The 21,881-nt window shown below is 44.5% G+C and overlaps 1 protein-coding gene across 5 annotated transcripts in view; it reads left to right on the forward strand.

Annotated features, from left to right (window-relative positions):
* EIPR1 (EARP complex and GARP complex interacting protein 1) overlaps nt 1-9,031 on the forward strand; it is a 198,054-nt gene extending 189,023 nt beyond the window's left edge. For all 5 annotated transcript variants that reach the window (XM_006112048.4, XM_075923545.1, XM_075923546.1 and 2 more), the window contains one exon: nt 8,689-9,031. In XM_006112048.4, coding sequence (XP_006112110.2) covers nt 8,689-8,863 — 175 coding nt within the window. In that variant the 3' untranslated portion in view covers nt 8,864-9,031. The remainder of the gene's footprint in view (nt 1-8,688) is intronic.
* Nucleotides 9,032-21,881: the final 12,850 nt, after the last annotated feature.

The raw sequence follows: 21,881 nt of genomic DNA on the forward strand, positions 1-21,881 counted from the left end.
CCTGGCTGGTAGACACACTCATGCTTCTTGAACGTGTCTACCAGCCAGGCAGTACGCAACTGTGCAGTAGAGAGGAGAGGGGTGGGGCTGGGGTGGGATGGAATCCTCGAGGCCAGACTCACTCATGCACCCTGCCGGGACCATGCGTGGGATGGGCAGCACCCCGGGATCTGCATGCTCCCGGGCCAGCCCTGCTCCCCGTTGACCGGTTCCCCCACCTTGCTCTCCTCCCGTCCAGCCCCGCTCCCGACCCCCTCCCAGCCAGCCCTGTGTCCCACTGGCCAGTTCTCCCCTCTTTCCCCCCGATCTCCGGCCAGCCCCACACCTCCCTACCCCCTCCTGGCCAACCCTGCTACCCACTGTAGTTGGGGCTTTGTTGGTAAAATGTCTGAGTAACTAGCTAATTAATCCATTTCATATTTATTTTGTCTGGAGCAAATGCCTAATTATTTCCTATTAATTAACTCAGGTTAGTAAACATATCCCATTTAATCACTAATGCAAATCTATTTTAAAATCCAGATTTTGTGTGTGTGTTTCAGTTGGAGAGATGTAAAGGCTTTTATTCATGTGGGGAAAATGACCGATCTTTCTATTGCATGAATGGTTAAAAATCATTGATCCTTTCCCATACAAGTAATCAAAAAAAAAAAAAAAAAGCTTTACTAAGAGTATTATTAAACTGACATGTTGTATTTCTGAAGCTGTCAAAATTGCCTATGATGAGGGCTAAATTGGAAATCTACAGTAAACTGAGGGCTATTCCTAATTTTCATATACTTTTGGTTATTTTTTTAAAGTATTTTTTTAAATCAGATAAATTCACACAGCCAGGATATTTGATAGGACTTGTATCTTCCTTAAAAGAGCAACAAAAATACCATGTTGGTTAAGTTTACTAGCAGTAAAATCCTGGAGATGATCAGCTCTACCCTGCAGTTACAGGGAGAGAGTATCTGCAGGGTGCATTTTAGAACTCTGTGGGGCATGCTTGGCCCTCAGGCCACACTTTGGGCTCCCCTGCTGTATGTTGTTGATGCTCTACTAAATTGGGTTTAATTCTAAACAATTTTTAGGTTGAATAAGATTTAACTTTAGTTCTGATGGAGAATTAACGATGTCTGATGACTTTTTTTAAACTTCCTTTTTATTGAAGTTTATGATGACAATATGAAATCACAAGCACTGTGAACTTAAGAGATTGTTAGCATGAACAATAATTGGAAGTAACAGCACTCTACATGAAAACAGTTATCTAAGGGTATGTCTACACTACAGCACTAATTCAAACTAACGCATCCAGACTAAAAAACTAGTTCGAATTAGCGTTTTGCTAATTCGAACTAGCATGTCCACATTAAGTGGACCCTGAACCGGGGTTAAGCATGGCCGGAAGCAGTGCCGGCAGGGCATCAGATGAGGACTTAGAGCATGGAGCTGCTGCCTCAGGCTAGCTGAGGGCTGTGCTTAAAGGGACCCAACCCCAACCCCAGACAGACAGTTCTCAGGGGTGCCCCGCTTGCAAAGCAGTCCTGGCTTGGAGTGCCCACACTGGGCACATCACAGCACTCGGCCATCAGACTGGCTGCACTTGCCGCAGGCTGCGATCTGGGGAGAGGAGGCAATTGGGGGGCTGCAGGAGAGGTTCCACCCCCAGTAGCCCGCAGAGCCAGCCCAGTCCTCCCTATCGGGGGATCGTACCCCATTCCTCCCTCACCTCCTTCCACTTACCCCTCCCTAGCCCCCCTTCCTGATGTACAAAATAAAGGACAATTGTGTTCAAAAATAGAATCTCTCTTTATTGAACAAAACTGGGGGAGACTGGGAAAAGGAGGTGGGAGAGGGGAAGAGAGAGGGAGGGAGAGGGGAGGGCAACTACAATGAGGAGGGGTTTGGAACAGGTCCTATATGAAGAGAGGCTAAAGAGACTGGGACTTTTCAGCTCAGAATGAGGAGATGGAGGGGGGATATGATAGAGATCTATAAAAGCACGAGTGGGGTGGAGAGGGGTGCATACAGAAAAGTTCTTCATTGGTTCCCATAATAGAAGGACTAGAGGACACCAAAGGAAAGGGTAGCAGGCTTCAAACTAGTAACAGAAAGTTGTTCTTCACAAAGCAAAGAGTCAACCTGTGGTACTCCTTTCTGCAGGAGGCTGTGAAGGCTAGAACTAGAACAGAGTTTAAAGAGAAGTGAGATAAAGTCATGGAGGTTGGGTCCATGGAGTGGTATTAGCCAGGGGGTAGGAGTGGTGTCCCTGCCCAAAGTTTGTGGAAGGCTGGAGAGGGATGGCACGAGACAAATGGCTTGGTCACTGTCTTCGGTCCATCCGCTCCAGGGTCCCTAGGGTTGGCCGCTGTCGGCAGACAGGCTACTGGGCTAGATGGACCTTTGGTCTGACCCAGTACGGCCATTGTAAGCTCAGGGCTCAGGGTCAGGGGTCTCAGTGGACCACCTTGATTTTCATGCACACCTGCTCCTGGGTGGCCAGGCTGGCAGCTCTCCTGCCCTAGACGGCCACTTTCCTGTGCCTAGTGCGGAGGTCATGGATGAGGTCCACGACGTCCGCACTAGACCAGGCGGGTGCCTGCCTCTTGCGGTACTGGGCAAGCTCCCGGGAGCCGCCAACCTGGTCCCGGGAAGAGGGGTGGGCTGGGGGGCATGGGGTGGCTGGCTCGAGCCGTGCCAGGAGCAGGGTCTGCTGGCTGGGTTCTGGCAGGCTTGCCCCTGGCACGGGCACTGTAGCCAGCCCGTGCCCCTTTAAGGGGTTCAGGGCGGGAGTGGGGCAATAGAGTTTCCCTGGTGTTGGCCAGAGTGGCCACCAGGGAAAGCTGGGGAGGGCTAGCCTCCCACTAGTTCGGATTAAGGGGCTACACACCCCTTAATTCGAACTAGTAAGTTCGAACTAGGCTTAGTCCTCGTACAGTGAGGTTTACCTAGTTCTAATTAAGCGCTCCGCTAGTTCGAATTAAGTTCGAACTAGCAGAGCGCTAGTGTAGCGCCTATCAAAGTTAATTCGAACTAACGTCCGTTAGTTCGAATTAACTTTTTAGTGTAGACATACCCTAAGTTAGTGGTAGTCATGCTATACAAATAGGATAACAAAGAGAGAAAGAGAGAAAAAAACATTTCCAGCTCTCGGACACAGGTCTCAAAGGTGTGGAGGATTCTAGATCTGTACCAATACAAGAATGAAAGTAAAAAGATAGGCAAATACATGTGTCTGCTCAGAAGAAACTCTTAAAAGAAAAGTTTGACACTAAAGCAACATTTTGAGGAAAATGTATTGCAAGGAAGAAATAATAGCAGGTGAGTTTCTTAAACATGTAAACCCAGAATAAAATCCAGCCGTACTACTTCTCCAAGAAAGCAACAGACCTAAACCTCCAGTTTACTAGAAGAGCTATATCGCAGGTAATGTTCCCTTTAATCATAACAAATTTTTTTGAAGAAAACAGTTAAACATTCTCATAAGTGTTAATCATATGCAGTAGTGGCCAGTAAGTGGCCTGTGAGCTGGACACGATTCATCAGGGTTAGATGCTGGTTGGCCATCAGATTCTTTATTCCCCTTCATAGTAGCAGATACAGCCTATTGTAGCTCCCATTGGCCACAGTTCGCCATACCCGGTCAGTGCAAGTAAGGGAAGCAGCACAGGCCAGACCACTGCTTCCTGCAGCACTCACTGGCTAGAAATGGCGAACTGTGGCCAACGGGAGCTGTGAGCAGTCGTGCAGACAGACATGCAGGTAAGTAAAGCATCTGGTGGCCCACCATCATCTAACCCTGGCAAACCGTGTCTAGCCTATGGGCAGCTTATTACCCACCCCTGATTTTATGAGTCAAGCAATTGCATACTTAAGCATGATGCTGTTAGTGCTATGCCAGGGAATTATAAAGCTGTGATAGATAATCAAATACAGAAACATTTTTGAAGAGCAGATTTACTCTGTCTATTCTACAACCTAGATCAGTAAAATCTGCCGTTCAGTGGTTTGAATTCTCCATTTGTGTAAGCAGCATTCATGTGGACAATACTATTTCTGCAGGAGAGCTTTTCTCAATGACATAACTTATACCACTTGCATGGATGGGCTTTTTATGTCAACAGGAGAGCTCTCTCCTGTCACCATAGAGCATTTTCATCACAGGTTCTACAGCCCTGTCGCTGCAGTTCTACACATATAGACATACCCTTAGATAAATGTTTGTATCTAAATCTTGATTTTCCTGTGGTTTTCTTGATGAACTGCTCAGTCTTTTTTTCTTGACTGACCGCTCACTTTGCTTAGTGTCTATGAAAACATCAGTTTCCTTGGCTGCAGTAGATTTTGTCCACCCTGTCCAGTCTAAATCTTACTGTATTGACCCATGGGCATATCAGCTGCTTCTCAGTCAGCATAACATTGATTTTCAACTTGATCAAAACAAGCAAGTAAAACCTCTGTCCTAGGATTCTGAAACTGATCTGTGAATATCCTGGCTTTACACGGTGTCAAATTGCATATCTTCTGGGATATAAGAGGATAATATAAGACACAGGATACCCAGCAGATATTTATTTGGTTGTCTCTGAACAAGTAATAACATGATCTGTTAATGATCTGTCTCGAAGAAATTTCTCTTCTAAAAAATCCAGCTTCTTTTGTTCTGATTTCTTCTTCTGTTGGCACCCTCATATTTCAGTTATATTGGTCCTTATTTTGTTACTGTTTATACTAGGGCATCCTCATTGGGAAAACTAGCCAGGTAGCACAATTTAAAGGATAATTTCTTATTTTCTTTTATTAGAACATGTGAAATATCTCTGAGGCCAGAAGTAGCAGAAGTACAAGCAAATTTCTACTAGACCTTTTGTGCTGTTCCAGCAGTTATTTTCATCCTGTGTTCAGTGTTTGCCTGAGCATCTTGTATACCATGTAGTCTTTTTTGTAAGATGCTCCTTCATCTCCTTAATCAAAATATCCCAAGACCAGGCCTATATTATGGAGAAAAAAAACTGTAAAATTCTACCATGTCCAGTCCTGAGCTCATGTGATCTGAATTATTTTTGGTAATATGCATTCCTTTTGAATATTGCCTGGTTACTTTTAATCCTCAGAGGGAAATTAATCAAAGTAAGAACAATACATTAGTGTTTAAAAGAGCAGAGTTGAACTGAAATGCAAAATATTAGTTCATCTGCTAAGGCAAGACTTCTTTTCTGAAAATACAATCCTTTTTTATATTAAACAATACAAAATATATTATTTGAATTTATATACCAAAGTCACACCTTTTCTAGAGAAAATAGTGTAAGCTCACAGTTTATCCATCCCTGTTTATCCAGCCTCTTGTTAACTGCAATTCTTGGTTAACTGAAAGTCGGTCATGTCCCTTGAGAGCAATATGCACCATGCATTGCTCCCCTGCTTCTCCATAGAGATATCTGAAACCTTCAGAATAATGGAGTTTTGGATAGGTGGGTGAGCATTGTGTGAGGCACATGGCTATCAAGGGACATGACCAACTTTCTCTTAATCAACCGTATGAGTTAACAAGAAGTTAGAAAAACACTAGAGATGAAATGTGCATTGTTGGCTTACTTGATACTCTTCATAGTCAACCAATAAGTTGTATCTCATTTCTTCTGTAACAGTTATGGTAGTTTCCTTAAAATAGTTTAAATGAAAGATGATGGTCCTTGAAATTAAATATCATGAATCACACTGCAGTTGTTAGTTTTATTAATTTTTTAGTTGAATTGAATATTAATTGTGATATTAAATTCACAGCTGGTTAGATGGACTATGCAGCTCTGTGAGCCAAACAAATGTAATACCATATTTGTTTTTACACTTGTTCTTATAAGGTATGTCTACACAGCAAAATTATTTTGAAATAACAGCTGTTATTTCGAAATACTTTACCAGTGTCTACACAGCCAAACCGCTATTTTGAAATTAAATCGAAATAGCGGAGGGCTTATTTCGAAATTCTTTCACCTCATTCCACAAGGAATTGCGCCAATTTCAAAGTTGCTATTTCGAAATAAGCGCTGTGTAGTTGCCTATTTCGAAATAGGGGGCCTCCAGCCCTTCCCATGGTGCCCTGATGGCCACTCTGGGCACAACCAAGAAAACTCCTCTCCCTCCCCCCCTCCCTTCCCAGAGCCCTTAAAGGGTTAGACTCTGGCCACAGTGCTTGTGCCAGCTCCAAGCCTGCCAGCTCCGCACTGCACCTGACCCAGTGGCCCCAGGATAAGCCAGGCAGCCAGTGCCAGCCAGCCCTCCCCAGGACCAGTCTGCCAGCTCCCAGAAGCCTGCCAGGGGCTGGAAAAGGCAGGCGCCTGCCTGGTCCAATGCGGAGATCAGGGATCTAATTCAGGTTTGGGGGGATGCCTCCAACGTCCATGATCTCCACATTAAATGGAGGAACGCAACCGTCTACAGGCGGTGACTGCCAGCCTGGCCACCAAAGATCACATGCGAACCCGGGAGCGGGTTCGCATGAAAATAAAGGAGCTGCGGCAGGCATATGCCAGGGCCACTGGCGGCAGCTCCCAACCAGGGGCAGACCCAGACCCCTACCCCTATTTTAATGCTGTGGACCACATCCTGGGGGGCAGGATGGTCCATGCCCCCCAGGTGGTCATCGACCCTGGGGCAGAGCTTGCTGCCTCCTGCTGCTCTAGCCCTGCTACCACTCTTCCTCCCACTCCTTCTCCCCCTCCCACTTCTTCCTCCCCATATCCCCAGGGATGCCGAGGCCGGTGAGACCCCCCAACCCTGAGCCTGAGCTTCTTCCTCCCCATGCATCCCCCTGCCAGCTCCCTCCTCCCAGGTTTCCCCCTTCCCTCTCCCACCCTCCCTCTTCCACTCTCCCACCTTCTTTCCCCAGTCTCACCTCAGTTTTACTTTCTCCCCACCCCAGTTTTGCTCAATAAAGAGGCTTTGTTGTAATGAACATATGTGTCTTTTATTGTACAGCAGAAAGTGGGGTTAGGGAGGGATAAGTGGAAGGACATGAGGGAGGAATGAGGCACAAGCCCCCAGTGGGGTATACCAGGGAGACTGTTACCGCCTGCAGAACGTACTGCCAGGCTCGCAGCAACACGTCCAGGAGAAGCACCAGAGTGCTCCATCTCCATGCTGTAGAATGCTGTGGTGTTCTGAGTGAGGGCAACCAGAGCACTCAGAGAAAAAAAATGCTTTGCTGTCCCTCAGCGAGGTAGGCAAGCAAGCAGGGAAACCTTAGAACCGGCTGTCCGGGGAGTGAGGGGGTCCCTTTAAGCACAGGTCTCAGATAGCCTCAGGCAGCAGCCACACAAGGTAACTCCTGACCTGATGCCCTGCCAGAACCGGTTCCGACCTGCCTCAAATGCAATTCAGCGTCCTATCAGTGTGGACGTGCTATTTTGAAATAGCAAAATGCTATTTCGAAATGCATTTTGTGTCCAGACACATTATTTCGAAATAAGCTATTTTGAAATAAGATATTTCAAAATAATGCTGTAGTGTAGACATACCCATACAAATTCGTGCTTTGAACACTGTAAGGCTACTGAAAAAGCGCAGAGACATCCAACAACAACACTTAATTCGTATCATAGTTGTATCTGTGTAGTGATTGAGTGGAATTCATAGGTTCCCTGTCATATCCTTCTGGTAGAAGGATGGCTGCTGAGCTACCAATCTGTTTCTAGGAGGAAGGGGGATGCTTCTGAAAGCCTCAATGATTTCTGTCGTTGACAGGAGAGAAATCTTGTATCCTCCATTGAAAACTCAGTACATCTACCCAGCAACCTACACAATAATATACTGATAGAAAAAAGGGATTGGATCTGAGAACAGAATAAAGAAAAAAAAGAGTACATTTGTAGTATCATGGTATCAATCCATATTGTGTACTTTAGAAATTAAAGAATGATGTATATTGTTTTTTTTGAAAACATTTATTGTATAGAATACCTTACCTGTCTTTGAACACTCAAATTCCCAAATGCTCAGAGATGTTATGTGATATATAAGGTGAGGAAACAAAAAAGCTTCTTCATTGGAACCAATATTAATATACTTCTGTAGAATGGGCAGGAGAAAAGAAAAGGTTAATATGGTATAGTTTTCCATTGCTCTTGAGATTATAGTCTAATTCTTCAAGACTCCTATGGGAACTTTGCAGGATCAGGCCTGCTGTGTCAAAAGACACTCTGGGTCAGATTGAGTTCTGTCCCTAAGTTGGTTACATGCAGGTGTAAAATTACAAGCAAATGGATAAAAATCTGGGGGAGCAGGGTTTGAGGGCTTTTTTTTAGACATACAGTTTTCTTCAGATTAATATACTTAATTGTTTGTTTGTTTGTCATGCTCTGCAGCTTATATTATTTTATTTAAAGATGGAGTTGCTTAGGATAGGCAGTACGTTGTTTCTTCGATAAGACCTAGAACTTCCTTGAACTGTAAATAACTGACATTATAGGTAGTGAAAATGAGAATCACTGCTCTCTGCTAATGGCCATTTTAACATTGACATTATCATGCTATATTTTATAAAACTTAAGTATTAGTGGTTGGTATGTGTATAATGGTGTGTCCACAGAGTCCAGTACTGTACAGTAAATCAGGATGTGTATATCTTTCTTTGTTTGTGACATTTATAGTGCCCTATAAATCAGGTACAATCACTGCTCTTTTCTATTTTTATTCCAGGACTAAAGAGCCCCTTCAGGACAGCATAATAGCTACCTATGAAGAACATGAAGACAGTGTATATGCAGTGGAATGGTCCTCAGCAGACCCATGGCTTTTTGCTTCCTTGAGTTATGATGGGAGGCTTGTTATTAACAGAGTTCCCAGAGCACTTAAATATCATATACTGTTATAATTTGTTTGGATTATGATTTAAGAATTATCTCCACATAATTTTTAAAACTTGAAATGTATTGATAATTGTTTAGTTTTCCAAGTTCAGTACTTTTTTGTTCAGTGTAAACATTTAAGCATAATTAATACATAAAAAAATAAAATAAACTTGACTAAAAGTGAAATGACATTTTCATTGTCTTTGAATTTTCTTTGCCATAGTGGTGGCATTTTTCCCTGAAGCTGTGCTAGTGTGATCACTTATAATTTTTATAATCACTCATATTGTAAACTTATTTAATACTACAGTATTACGCTGGTATAATTGATTTCAACAGAGTTATTCCTGTTATTTCCTTAAACCATCTTGTTAGTCTTTAAAGTGCTACATAGTTTTTCCTTTTGTTTTAGCAAGATCAGACTAACACGGCTATCTCTCTATTCCTATTCCTATATCAGTTTATGAAAACAATTGGAGTAAGGCAATGGTATCTAAGGCTGAAGGGATCTACTGGCTTGCAAGAGTAATGTGTTTTCTTCTTTCTTTTTCAACATAATCTGCTTACTATTCTTAGCTAGGACCATATTGTTGTAACTGTTCTTGCTAATTCCTTAATCATAGAATAGAATAATAGAATACTAGAACTGGAAGGGCCCTCGAGAGATCATCAAGTCCTGTCCCCTGCTCTCACTACAGGACCAAGCACTGTCTAGATCTTCCCTGATAGAGGTCTGTCTAACCTAATCTTAAATATCTCTAGTGATGGACATTCCACAACCTCCTTAGGCAATTTATTCCAGTGTTTAACCACCCTGACAGTTAGGAAGTTTTCCTAATGTCCAACCTAAAACTCCTTTGCCCATTGCTTCTTCTCCTATCATCAGAGGCCAAGGAGATCAATTTTTCTTCCTCCTCCTTGGAACACCCTTTTAGGTACTTGAAAACTGCTTACAGCCCAATTCTTTCAGTCTTCCTTCATAGGCCATGTTTTCTAGACCGTTAATCATTTTTCTGGCTCTTTTCTGGACCTTTTCCAATTTCTCCAAATATTTCATGAAATGTACCCAGAACTGGACACAATACTCCAGATTTATTGGAGCATAAACTTTTGTGGGCAAAGACCCACTTCATCAGATGCACGTGACATGCATGTGACATGCATCTGACGAAGTGGGTCTTTGCCCACGAAAGCTTATGCTCCAATAAATCTGTTAGTCCATAAGGTGCCACAGAACTCCTCGTTGCTTTTGCAGATTCAGACTAACATGGCTACCCCTCTGATACGGTACTTCAGATAAAGCCTATTCAGTGGAGTGTAGAGTAGAAGAATTACTTTTTGTGTCTTGCTCACAATATTCATGTTAATGCATCCCAGAATCATACTTGCCTTTTTTGCAACAGTGTCACACTGTTGACTTATATTTAGCTTATGGTCCACTATGACCCCTAGATTCCTTTCTGCAGTACTCCTTCCTAGACAGTCATATCCCATTCTGTCAAGCATCAGAGGGGTAGCCGTGTTACTCTGAATCTGCAAAAGCGGCGAGGAGTCCTGTGGCACCTTATAGACTAACTGAAGTGTAGGAGCATAAGCTTTCGTGGGCAAAGACCCACTTCGTCAGATGCATGTAGTGGAAATTTCCAGAGGCAGGTATAAATATGCAGGCCAGAATCAGGCTGGAGATGACGAGGTGGATCCAATCAAGGAGGATGAGGCCGACTTCTAGTAGCTGATCTGGAGGTGTGAATTCTAAGAGAGCAGAAGCTGCTAAAACCTCTCCAACACATCATTAGTGATCTTCAACCCATCCTGGACAATGATCCCTCACTTTCACAGGCCTTGGGAGGTAGGCCAGTCCTTTCCCACAGACAACCCGCCAACCTGAAGCATATTCTCATCAGCAACTACACACTGCACCATAATAACTCGAACTCAGGAACCAATCCTTGCAACAAACGTTGGTGCCAACTCCGCCCACATATATACACCAGCAACACCATCACAGGACCTAACCAGATCAGCCATACTGTCACTGGTACATTCTCCTGCACATCTACTAATGTAATATATGCCATCATGTGCCAACAATGCCCCACTGTTATATACATCAGCCAAACTGGAGAGTCCCTATGTAAAAGAATCAATGGACACAAATCTGATATTAGGAATGGCAACATACAAAAACCTGTAGGGGAACACTTCAGTCTTCCTGGACACACAATTGCAGATCTAAAGGTAGCCATCCTGCAGCAAAAAAACCTCAGGACCAGACTTCAAAGAGAAACTGCTGAGCTACAGTTCATCTTCAAGTTTGACACAATCAACTCTGGATTAAACAAAGACTGTGAATGGCTTGCTAACTACAAAAGCAGCTTCTGCTCTCTTGGAATTCACACCTCCAGATCAGCTGCTAGAAGTGGGCCTCATCCTCCCTGATTGGATCCACCTCGTCATCTCCAGCCTGATTCTGGCCTGCATATTTATACCTGCCTCTGGAAATTTCCACTACATGCATCTGACGAAGTGGGTCTTTGCCCACGAAAGCTTATGCTCCTACACTTCAGTTAGTCTATAAGGTGCCACAGGACTCCTCGCCACATCCCATTCTGTATGTGTGAAACTGATTGTTCCTTCCTAAGTGGAGTGGTTTGCATTTGTCCATATTAAACTTCATCCTGTTTACCTCAGGCCATTTCTGGAGTTTGTCCTGGTTATAAATATTGTGGGGAATGGTCTGAAGAGCATTCCTAATTCATTCCCATCTTTTAAACCATTCTTCCTTCTTTGCTTATCCTAACCTGAAATTTTAAGGGTGAAGATGAAGTCATGCAGCTAGCTACAATCTATTACTCTTATTCAGACTGCCAGCATAGATAGCCCCCCTGAAAAATATTTTGCAGCTATACCATATAGGTGTGGTGACTACATACTGTGCTATGATTTGACAGTTTCATACAGTATATGTGGTATTTTTGTCCTACAAATTATAAGTGATAATTTCTCTGTCTGGCCTAAAATCTCTTTTAGAAGTTGATTATCTATGAGTGTCAATCTCACTGTAGTTACACAATTGTTAATTTGAAAGTCTCTTCAATGGTTCCAAGAAAGCTGTCTCTTCTGGCTTTTTTGGCTCAATGCCATTCCACAATGTGCTTTCATAATGTAACAGGCACAGACCAGGCTTTGCCAAATCCACTTCCGTTTTTGGCATCTAGGTCGGTTACTGCCGTGACTTGCCTGTTATCAGTAGTTAACATTGATGGAAGGAGAATGCACAAGAAATTTGAAATCTAGATGGGGTACACATAAAATAAGACTATGCTTACTGACCTCCTCAGATTGCTCTTGTGTTGCTTGTTTTGCTGTCTGTTGTATTTGGGTGCTTAGACCAGAACTCAGTACTTTTTTTTATACCCCTCTTGCCTGACTAGCACTATTGTTTCTAGCTAACTTCTGTACCATAGGGATGTATGAACTGCTCCTGTAATGGTAGCCAATTGTACGGTAAACAACATAGTGTAACACTAAGCTGAAGAATGCTAGTAGCAAGGGATAGAAAGATCAATACCAACTTCCTCCTATTATTCTTGCTGTTGCTATAGTGACTGCTGGTGTTGCTGGTGAGGGGCAGCCTACCACTAACCTTTACTTGTCCTTACTCAGTAGCTGGATCGAAATACATCCAAATGTGTTTTTTTGTGTAGACACTGCTGCTGCTATGGTATCATACTGTGAAAATGTGACTGATTATAAAGTGGTCAGAAAAAGATAATAGTTGGATTCCATGCATGGCTGCCTCAAAAGTTTGTGTAGAAGAACCTATAGGAATGAATAATTGTAGCCAATTAATTGTTATTGGTTTTTGCTTGAATTACTCTGGTGCCCATATTTCCTTCATAGTGAATATCACTTCCAAAAATTCTGTCTTTTCTAAAGTTTAATATCTCAGCTATTTCAAACTGCAACAGCCTGCCACAGAGCCTGAGCTACCAACCCTTATACACTTGGCTTTAACAAATACCGTATTTTCCGGCGTATAGGGCGACTGGGCGTATAAGACGACCCCCTATCTTTTTAATTAAAAGATAGGGTTTCATCTTATACCCCAGCGCCCCTCCGCCTCCTTTGCTCCCGGTGTCCCTGGTCTGCTGGAGCTGGTCCCCAGCAGACCAGAGGCACCGGGAGCAAAGCCGCCAGGAGCGCCAGGAGCGCCTGGGCTCCCCTCCCCCCCCCCCCCGCCGCCGGAGCCCCTCCGCGGCTTTGAAAGCCTCGGGGGAAGCCGGCGGGGGGGCATCCCAGGCGCGCATGGGCTGCCCCCCCGCCAGAGCCCCTCCACGGCTTTGAAAGCCCCGGGGGAAGCCGGCGGGGGGGCATCCCAGGCGCGCATGGGCTGCCCGCCCGCCGGAGCCCCTCCGCGGCTTTCAAAGCCTCGGGGGAAGCCGGCGGCGGGGCATCCCAGGCGCTCATGGGCTGCCCCCCCTCCGGAGCCCCTCCGCGGCTTTCAAAGCCTCGGGGGAAGCCGGCGGCGGGCCATCCCAGGCGCGCATGGGCTGCCCGCCCGCCGGAGCCCCTCCGCGGCTTTCAAAGCCTCGGGGGAAGCCGGCGGCGGGGCATCCCAGGGGCGCATGGGCTGCCCGCCCGCCGGAGCCCCTCCGCGGCTTTCAAAGCCTCGGGGGAAGCCGGCGGCGGGGCATCCCTGGCGCGCATGGGCTGCCCCCCCTCCGGAGCCCCTCCGCGGCTTTCAAAGCCTCGGGGGAAGCCGGCGGCGGGGCATCCCAGGCGCCGGCTTCCCCCGAGGCTTTGAAAGCCGCGGAGGGGCTCCGGCGGGCGGGCAGCCCATGCGCCCCTGGGATGCCCCGCCGCCGGCTTCCCCCGAGGCTTTGAAAGCCGCGGAGGGGCTCCGGCGGGCGGGCAGCCCATGCGCCCCTGGGATGCCCCGCCGCCGGCTTCCCCCGAGGCTTTGAAAGCCGCGGAGGGGCTCCGGCGGGCGGGCAGCCCATGCGCGCCTGGGATGGCCCGCCGCCGACTTCCCCCGAGGCTTTCAAAGCCGCGGAGGGGCTCCGGCGGCGGGGCATCCGGCGTACAAGACGACCCCCGATTTTTGGGGGATGTTTTTTAACTTCAGAGGTCGTCTTGTACGCCGGAATATACGGTAATGCTTCCCAAAGAGTAATTATGTTTTAAGTTTTTGATTGTCAAAAGCTACGAGTGGGATAGACTTTCATAATTTGAAACAAGGGTGGGGAACCTTTGGTGCACTGCCCACTCATGACTTAGCAGGTTTAGCTCTGGTGGGCTGCAGGACACATTGTTTACCTAAGCATCACAGACACTGCTGCTTGCAGCTCTCAGTGGCCAAGAATGTCGAACAGCAGCCATTGGGAACTATGAGCGGTGTGCCTGCAAATGCTTAAGTAAACAAACCACCTGGTGGCCTGCCGGCAGCTAACCCTGAAAAACTGCAATTGGCCTCAAGGACAGAGATTACTCACCTCTGTTTTAAAATCACTCATTTTAACTACAAAAACTTGCAATGTGTTCTTAATATGTTCTACATCAATTACTTGAAATGGGATTCACATCAAAGTCAATATGATGGCAAAGCAATTTCATTGGAGCTATGAGAAAATCAGGAAGGAAAATTGACTGAAGTTGTTCTTTTGGTTGTTTTTATCAAATAATCTCTCAGACGTAGTAGGACTAATTTGATGTATTTACATTGCCATCAAAGGAGCTATGCCAATTTACCCAACTTGAGAATTTGGCCCAGTACATTTAAAACAAAAAAAAAACTAGTTACCTGGCTTAGTTATACTGTTTTCCCATAGATGATTAGTACGTTTCACTTAAAGCAAAGAGAGATACACCACAATGAAAGGAAAGGAATGAGAGAATCAAATTTAAATAGTTTCTGCCATGTCTAAAACAATCGTAGCCACATGATCAGCATTCACAGTAACATGAAAAATTACTTTAAAAAAAAGAAATAATGTTAGTATGTAAAATTTTATAAAAATAATAAACATACTTCGCTAAGTCCGCAAATTCTATTTATTGCTTTCTAATATCAAGAGCAGGATGAAGATGTGGATTGTGGGAGGGAAAATGCATCCAAGAGATAATGGAATGGAAAGTACTCTGTAAGACAAGTGGAGAATTAATTTTTTCATATTCTCAAGCTCTCATATTGTTTTTCTCGTCCTCGCTGCACTTTTCTTTCAGACAGCCCTTTTGTTCAGCTGTAAATTGTACTTTAAGTGACCTTAGAAAACCTTGCATCTCAAGCAGAGGTAAAATTCTTACAAGACAACTGTATTGTTGGTGGAAATTCTCTGCTTGGTTACAAAATCCAGCATATCCATTGTAATGGCAGATAGGTTATGAAGTAGAGCCTGTCTGGAATTTTTTCATCAAAAAAGCTGATTTATTGAAACCAAAATATGGAAACATATCTCTTTTGACAAAACTGTTGTCAAGAATGTTTCTTGGGCCCAGGATGGAATTTCACAGCAAATGGGGAGACACAGAAGACTGACCAGCCCTGGACCAGCCAAAAGCCTGGTGCTTCATAGCATTCACCTGGAATATAGGAACTCAGGATTAAGTCCTTTGATTGAAACCAGCATGACCCACACATTAGGCAAGTTCCCTTTACTAATCACTGAGCTATAGAGTCAGTGTGTTTCTGTACTCCAGTGAATAATTGTTTATATGAAGTGGAATAGCTCCAGTGTTTATATGAAATGGAATAGCTCCATTAAAAGACAATGAAATTGACCCCATAGCCCAGTGGCTAGGTCAGAGTATTCACCCGAAAGGTGGGAAACAGGCTTTAATCTCTGGACCAAATCAGACAGAACAGGTATAGAGCCTTGTGTCCCATATCCCAACAAGTGCCTAGCCACTGAACTTTTAGCTATTTTGGGCTAGATCTAAGAAAACATTCTAAAGCTCCCGGTTTCATTCTTCATTGAAACAAAAACATTTTAAAAACGTGAATTGTTTTTGTGAAATGGAATGCTTTCCCATAAACCTACACAAATTATCCAAATAGTCAAATAGTTCTCTTTATGATCCTGCAGCATTATTACATATCACTCAAAATGATTTGATAGCAAAGTGCAGAGTGGACAGTAGGTGCACCTTTTTATACACTGTTCTTAATGGTTTGGTTGTGATTTTTGGTCTGTGAGAATTACAATGTCTAAGACTTTTAAAACTGATAGTATTACTGAAAGCATCATTTTCAGGATTGGAGAATTAAATCCCTCTCTTTAGCCATGGGTGCAGGATTAGCAATAAAATCTTTCCAGCATTTCTTCATTAATGTAAGTATTACAAAATTATTAAAATCCATGAAAAGGCAGTTGGCGAAGTATTGATGTGATAGTCAATTTGAGTGAAGTGGGTAAGCAAGGAATTATGAATATTTTTAACAAGCAATTTAAGCCTTATCCAAAACCCATTGAAGTCAATGAGATTGTCTTCCATTTGTTAGGTTAGGTTTGAAATTTCACTTATCTTAAATAAAAATGTTAAATAAAAAGTAATTCAGTACTGACAAACTTTGCCACTGTTGGTGCTAAAATTAGCGTGACCTGTGCTGAAGCTCCTGAAGTTAATGAATTACTTGTCAACCTACAGCTAATGAAAAATAAGTATTGATAGCATGGGGGCCTTGACATTTGCTCTAAACCCATTCTCTTATTTCTATTTAATCCTTTCATTTTGCAAAGGCGTATAGAAAAGAAGAAATATGTAGTGGATTAAGAACAATGTTAGAACTAGAAAAGAGTAATAGTATTAGGGTTGTAATATTGTCTGGCAACCTCACCACAATTGACAACTTCAGATATTTAGATTTGTATTACTTTGAATTCCTAAATCTCTCAGCCTGGTGTATCTCTAAAGTACTGAAATTTATAACCTGAGTGTTTGAAACTAATTCATCACCATAGAGTCTAGACTAACCCTGCATATAATAGCGTCCCAGATATGGCTGTGTCCTTTTGCACAAAAACAATGAAATTTAATTGAACTGATTAAGAAACCTTTATCTGTTATAAAAATAGTTGAGATCAAACAAGGAGTTGAGATTCAATATTCATTTATAGTAAACATTAAAATCTTTCATTTACTGCATGCAGCTGTTGTCTGGGTTTAGGCTGAGCTGTTTTGTGAATACAGGCATTCCCCGAGTTACGTACAAGATAGGGACTGTAGGTTTGTTCTTAAGTTGAATCTGTATGTAAGTCGGAACTGGCGTCCAGATTCAGCCGCTGCTGAAACTGACCGCCAGTTCTGACTTACATACAGATTCAACTTAAGAACCCCAAGCTTCCCCAAGTCAGCTGCTGTTGAAACTGATCAGCGCTGATTCCGGGAAGCCTGGGGCAGAGCAACTCTGCCTCGGGCTTCCTGTAGTCAGCGCTGGTCAGTTTCAGCAGCGGCTGACTTGGGGACGCCTGGGGCAGAGCAGCTGGGGTGCTGCTGGGTTGCTCCAGTAGCACCGCTCCTCGGCGCTACTGGACCAACCCAGCAGCACCCCAGCTGCTCTGCCCCAGGCGTCCTGATTCAGCCACTGCTGAAACTGACCAGCAGCGGCTGAATCAGGACCTGGGGCAGAGCAGCTGGGGTGCTGCCGGGTTGGTCCAGTAGTGCCCAGAGCGGCGCTGCAGGACCAATCGGCAGCGCCCTAGCTGCTCTGCCCCAGGGTCCAAAACAAAAGCCTGGTCTGCTGGGGGGGGGGGCACACTAGCTGCGCCCCCCCCCAGCAGACCAGGGACACGGGGAGCAGAGCCGCAGCGGGGTGCCGCGCCTCTGAGGCTTTGCTCTGGCAAAGTCTCAGAGGCGCGGGACCCCGCCGCTGCTGCGGCTTCAGTCCCGGTGCCTGTGGTCTGCTGGGGACGGTCCCCAGCAGACCACAGGCACCGGGACTGAAGCCGCAGCAGCGGCGGGTTCCCGCGCTTCTGAGGCTTTGCTCTGGCAAAGCCTCAGAAGCGCGGGAACCCGCCCGGTGCCCCTTGTCTGCTGGAGACGGTCTCCAGCAGACCAGGGGCACCGGAGCAGCTTACGAACGGGACTTTCTCGCCCCGGAGCTCGCAGGTAGCAATCCGCCACCTCGACCTCCGGGGCGAGAAAGCCCTGTTCGTAAGTACGGATCCGACGTAAGTCGGGGACTGCCTGTATACCTTACTGTTTCTCAACTCTTGCCTTTTTTGTAGGGGAGGGAACAGTGTATGATGCTTTGCTGGAGGATCTGTGATGTGAATGCAGTTCTAAATGCTTAAAAATAATCTGTTTTTCCTCCTGAACAGGTCTGCAAAGGTAGGTGGACTGATGAGTGGGAGTGATGTGCAAATCCATTTGCAGAGAAACCATGACCACGCTACTTAGAAAAGGAACTGCCGAGCTCCAAATCATGGATACTCTCCAAATCAATTTGCACATTGCTCCCGCTCATTCCACCTGCCACTTCAGTCAATGAGGGGCTAGTGAAGTGAGAAGAAAATGACACACAAGAGGTTTGGAGAACAAGAAAGAGACAAAAGAGGAGAAAAAAGTGAAAGGGAGACTGACAAATATAGAATGAAAAGTGAATTGGAAAAGACAGGAGCAGGGAAAGATCAACTTGGAAAACAGAAATAGGAAAGACAGAAAAATGGACAGTAAATGATCTTAAGAGAAAGATGGGAGGTCAGGCAGATAAGAAAGACTTACAAAAAGAAAAAGCTGATACACTAAAAGAACTTTAAAACCTTCTCTCTAGAAGGGTGTGCTAGATGAATCTGGAATGCTAGAGACCATTAATATACAAGAAGGAAAATTAAACAAGATGATAGAATTGCTAACTTAACTCTTTTAAATTCTGTCTTTAGTATCTGCTTGTCGTTGCTGATGTGGTGGTAATTGGCTTAGAAACATTTTAGATGGACAAGCTTAAAATGTGGTTACTAAAAATCCTGAATTACAGTGATGCTCGCTTGCTAAAGGAAATGATTTGGTGCTGTTCAGAACAAATCCTGCCCCTTTCGTAACTGGCACATCCCCTAAAGTCAGGGACATAGCACTGGAAAAGAATCCTAATGTTCCAGCATAAATGATGGCTTTTGGGAAGGAGGAGATAAATCAATATGTCATGCTAGATCCACAAACCAACTCTGCATAGAGATTCATGACAAGAATCATGCAGCCAACCCTGAAGCTATAGGATTTTGGTGGCCAGAAGTATGGAAAAACTTCTAAATATATGTATGATACAAAATAGGCAAGGGAATGCTTAGAAAATCAAACTTAATGCATCCTAATCAAGTCTGGATGACATATATCCAAAGGTGTTAATAAAAATTTGCTGAGATACTGGCAGCTTCCTGAAGATCCACAGGTAACTGAATGCCAGAAGACTTGGAAATAGCAACTGTGGTACTGGTCTACACAACTACCAGGTGCAGGAAGATGAATAGGAAAAAATGCTTTTACATTCTAGAGACTGGAGTAGTTTGACTTCAGATTTTTATACAACCACATAATCCAGAACACTAACAAATATAAAGGGAAGAGAGATATTCCCATTCATTCAGTAAAGAATGGATGATCCATTGTGTTGCATGTATTAGTGATGATTATAATAAAGGCAAGTATGTACAGGAGCAGTGGTATGTTTGACCCAACTTGTTTGGAAACAAGAAAAGTACACTAAATTGTAACAAAAGCTTCAGACGGGTAGCTGAGATAGTCTGAAACTGGAAAAACTTAAGAAACAACAAATAGTCTAGTAGCACCTTACAGACTAACAAAACAAGTACCGTATTTTCCGGCGCATAAGACGACTTTTGATGTTAAAAAACATCCCCCAAAAATCGGGGGTCGTCTTATACGCCGGGTATACAGCTTTGCGGCTTTGCAAAGCCTCGGGGGAAGCTGGCGGCGGGGCCCCTCCGTGGCTTTGCAAAGCCTCGGGGGAATCCGGCGGCGGGGCAGCCCAGGCGCACCGGGGCTGTCCCGCTGCCGGGGCGTCCTCAGAGGCTTTGCTCCCGGTGTCCCTGGTCTGCTGGAGACGGTCCCCAGCAGACCAGAGACACCGGGAGCAAAGCCGAAGCGGCGGCAGGTTGCCACGCTTCTGAGGCTTTGCTCTGGCAAAGCCTCAGAGGCGCGGGACCCCGCCGCTGCTGCGGCTTTGCTCCCGGTGCCTCTGGTCTGCTGGGGACCGTCTCCAGCAGACCAGGGACACTGGGAGCAAAGCCGGGGAGGCGGAGGGGCGCTGGGGTATAAGACGAAACCCTATCTTTTAACTAAAAAATCAGGGGGTCGTCTTATACGCCCAGTAGCCTTATACGCCGGAAAATACGGTAGATGATATCATGAGCTTTCATGGGCAAAACCCACTTCTTCAGATGACTGGAGTATTAAAACAGATGTACAATCTGTTTATGCATCTGAGATGAGGTGAATAATCATATGCATTCTTTTAGATGGGCTTGTATAAATAAGAAATGGAACACAGAGTTGAAGCTGAAAAGGCAATAAGCCATCTTTCACTTATGCAGAAAATAATGAGGAAGTAAAAGTATATTTGAAATTTGTCTTTAAGTGGACTCAAAATAGAGAATTCTTGTTCACAGTGTGTGGTTTATACCAGTGGTTCACAACCTTTTTTCATTTGCAACCCCCGCTGGGGCTGCTGAATTTGGTTGAGCAAAAAAAAAAAAGCGGTCCCTTTAATTAGCCTCTCCCCTGCCATTCCCCCACCCCCACCACCTGTACGTTGGCTGCCGAGCTGGGAAGCCAGCAAAAGTGGCTGGCCGGATCCAAACACTGCGACCGCCCAGGAAGGGGGGTTTTTACTACTTGATCTAATGACGTAGCACCATTTGAAATCTCTATATATTCTGCTACCTTTTACTGGTGCCTTACTGAATAAATAACAACAATTAATAATAAAAAGGTATAGCTCTGATACAATCCATTTATTAGCATATTTCAAAGTGCTATACAAAGGAGGTTAGTATCATGCCCATTTTACAGACGGAGAAACTGAGGTGCCACACATATGCACACAGAAGCACAATATTTTGAGAAAATTTTGTCTAATACTGCTCCCAGAAAAAAAGTTTATGCTTGTATAAGTGCCGTTATAATGATATACCCTTACTTATTTTTCAGGGTATCATCGGATTTAAGAAAGCCTGGTTATCATACAGGAACATGAGGATGCTATTGTTGAGACCCAAAGTTGCAGAAGAGTTTGATTTGATGCCTGCAGCACATACAACTTATTTGAGATGTGAAAGACCAGCTTCTAGTTTTTGTCTTTAGGAGCTATGGGGTAGATGGAGCATCAGATACTTGCTCTTTTCTTTACTTTGTCTAATCTGAATACCACAGAAAAATCTGGCAGACATATTTTTCTGGGGAGAGTGTGGTAAGCTGTCTGTAAAAAGTACAAATGAAAACTTCACCAGCAATAGGATTTAGAACATAAGAACGGCCATACTGGGTCAGACCGAAGGTCCATCTAGCCCAGTATCCTGTCTGCTGACAGTGGTCAATACCAGATGCCCCAGAGAGAGGGAACAAAACAGGAAATCCTAACGAGCTCCCTCTCCTTTCACCCATTTCCAGACAGAGACTAGGGACACCATTCCTACCCATCCTGGCTAATAGCCATTGATTGACCTAACCTCCATGAATCTATCTGGCTCTTTTTTGAACTCTGTTAAAGTCCTAGCCTTCACCACATCCGCTTGCAAGGAGTTTCACAGGTTGACTGTGCGCTGAATGAAGAAAAAACTTCCTTTTGTTTGTTTTAAACCTGCCGCCTATTAATTTCATTTGGTGACCCTTAGTTTCTTATATTGTGGGAATAAGTAAATAACTTTTCCTTGTTCACGTTTTCTACACCAGTCTTGATTTTATAGACCTTTATCATCTCCCCCCTTAGTCTCCTCTTTTCTAAGCTGAAAAGTCCAAGTCTTTGTAATCTCTTTTCATATGGGACCCGTTCCAAACCCCTAATTATTTTTGTTACCCTTTTCTGAA

The sequence above is a fragment of the Pelodiscus sinensis genome, chromosome 3 (assembly GCF_049634645.1).
Source record: "Pelodiscus sinensis isolate JC-2024 chromosome 3, ASM4963464v1, whole genome shotgun sequence".
In the NCBI taxonomy this organism is placed as follows: domain Eukaryota; kingdom Metazoa; phylum Chordata; order Testudines; family Trionychidae; genus Pelodiscus; species Pelodiscus sinensis.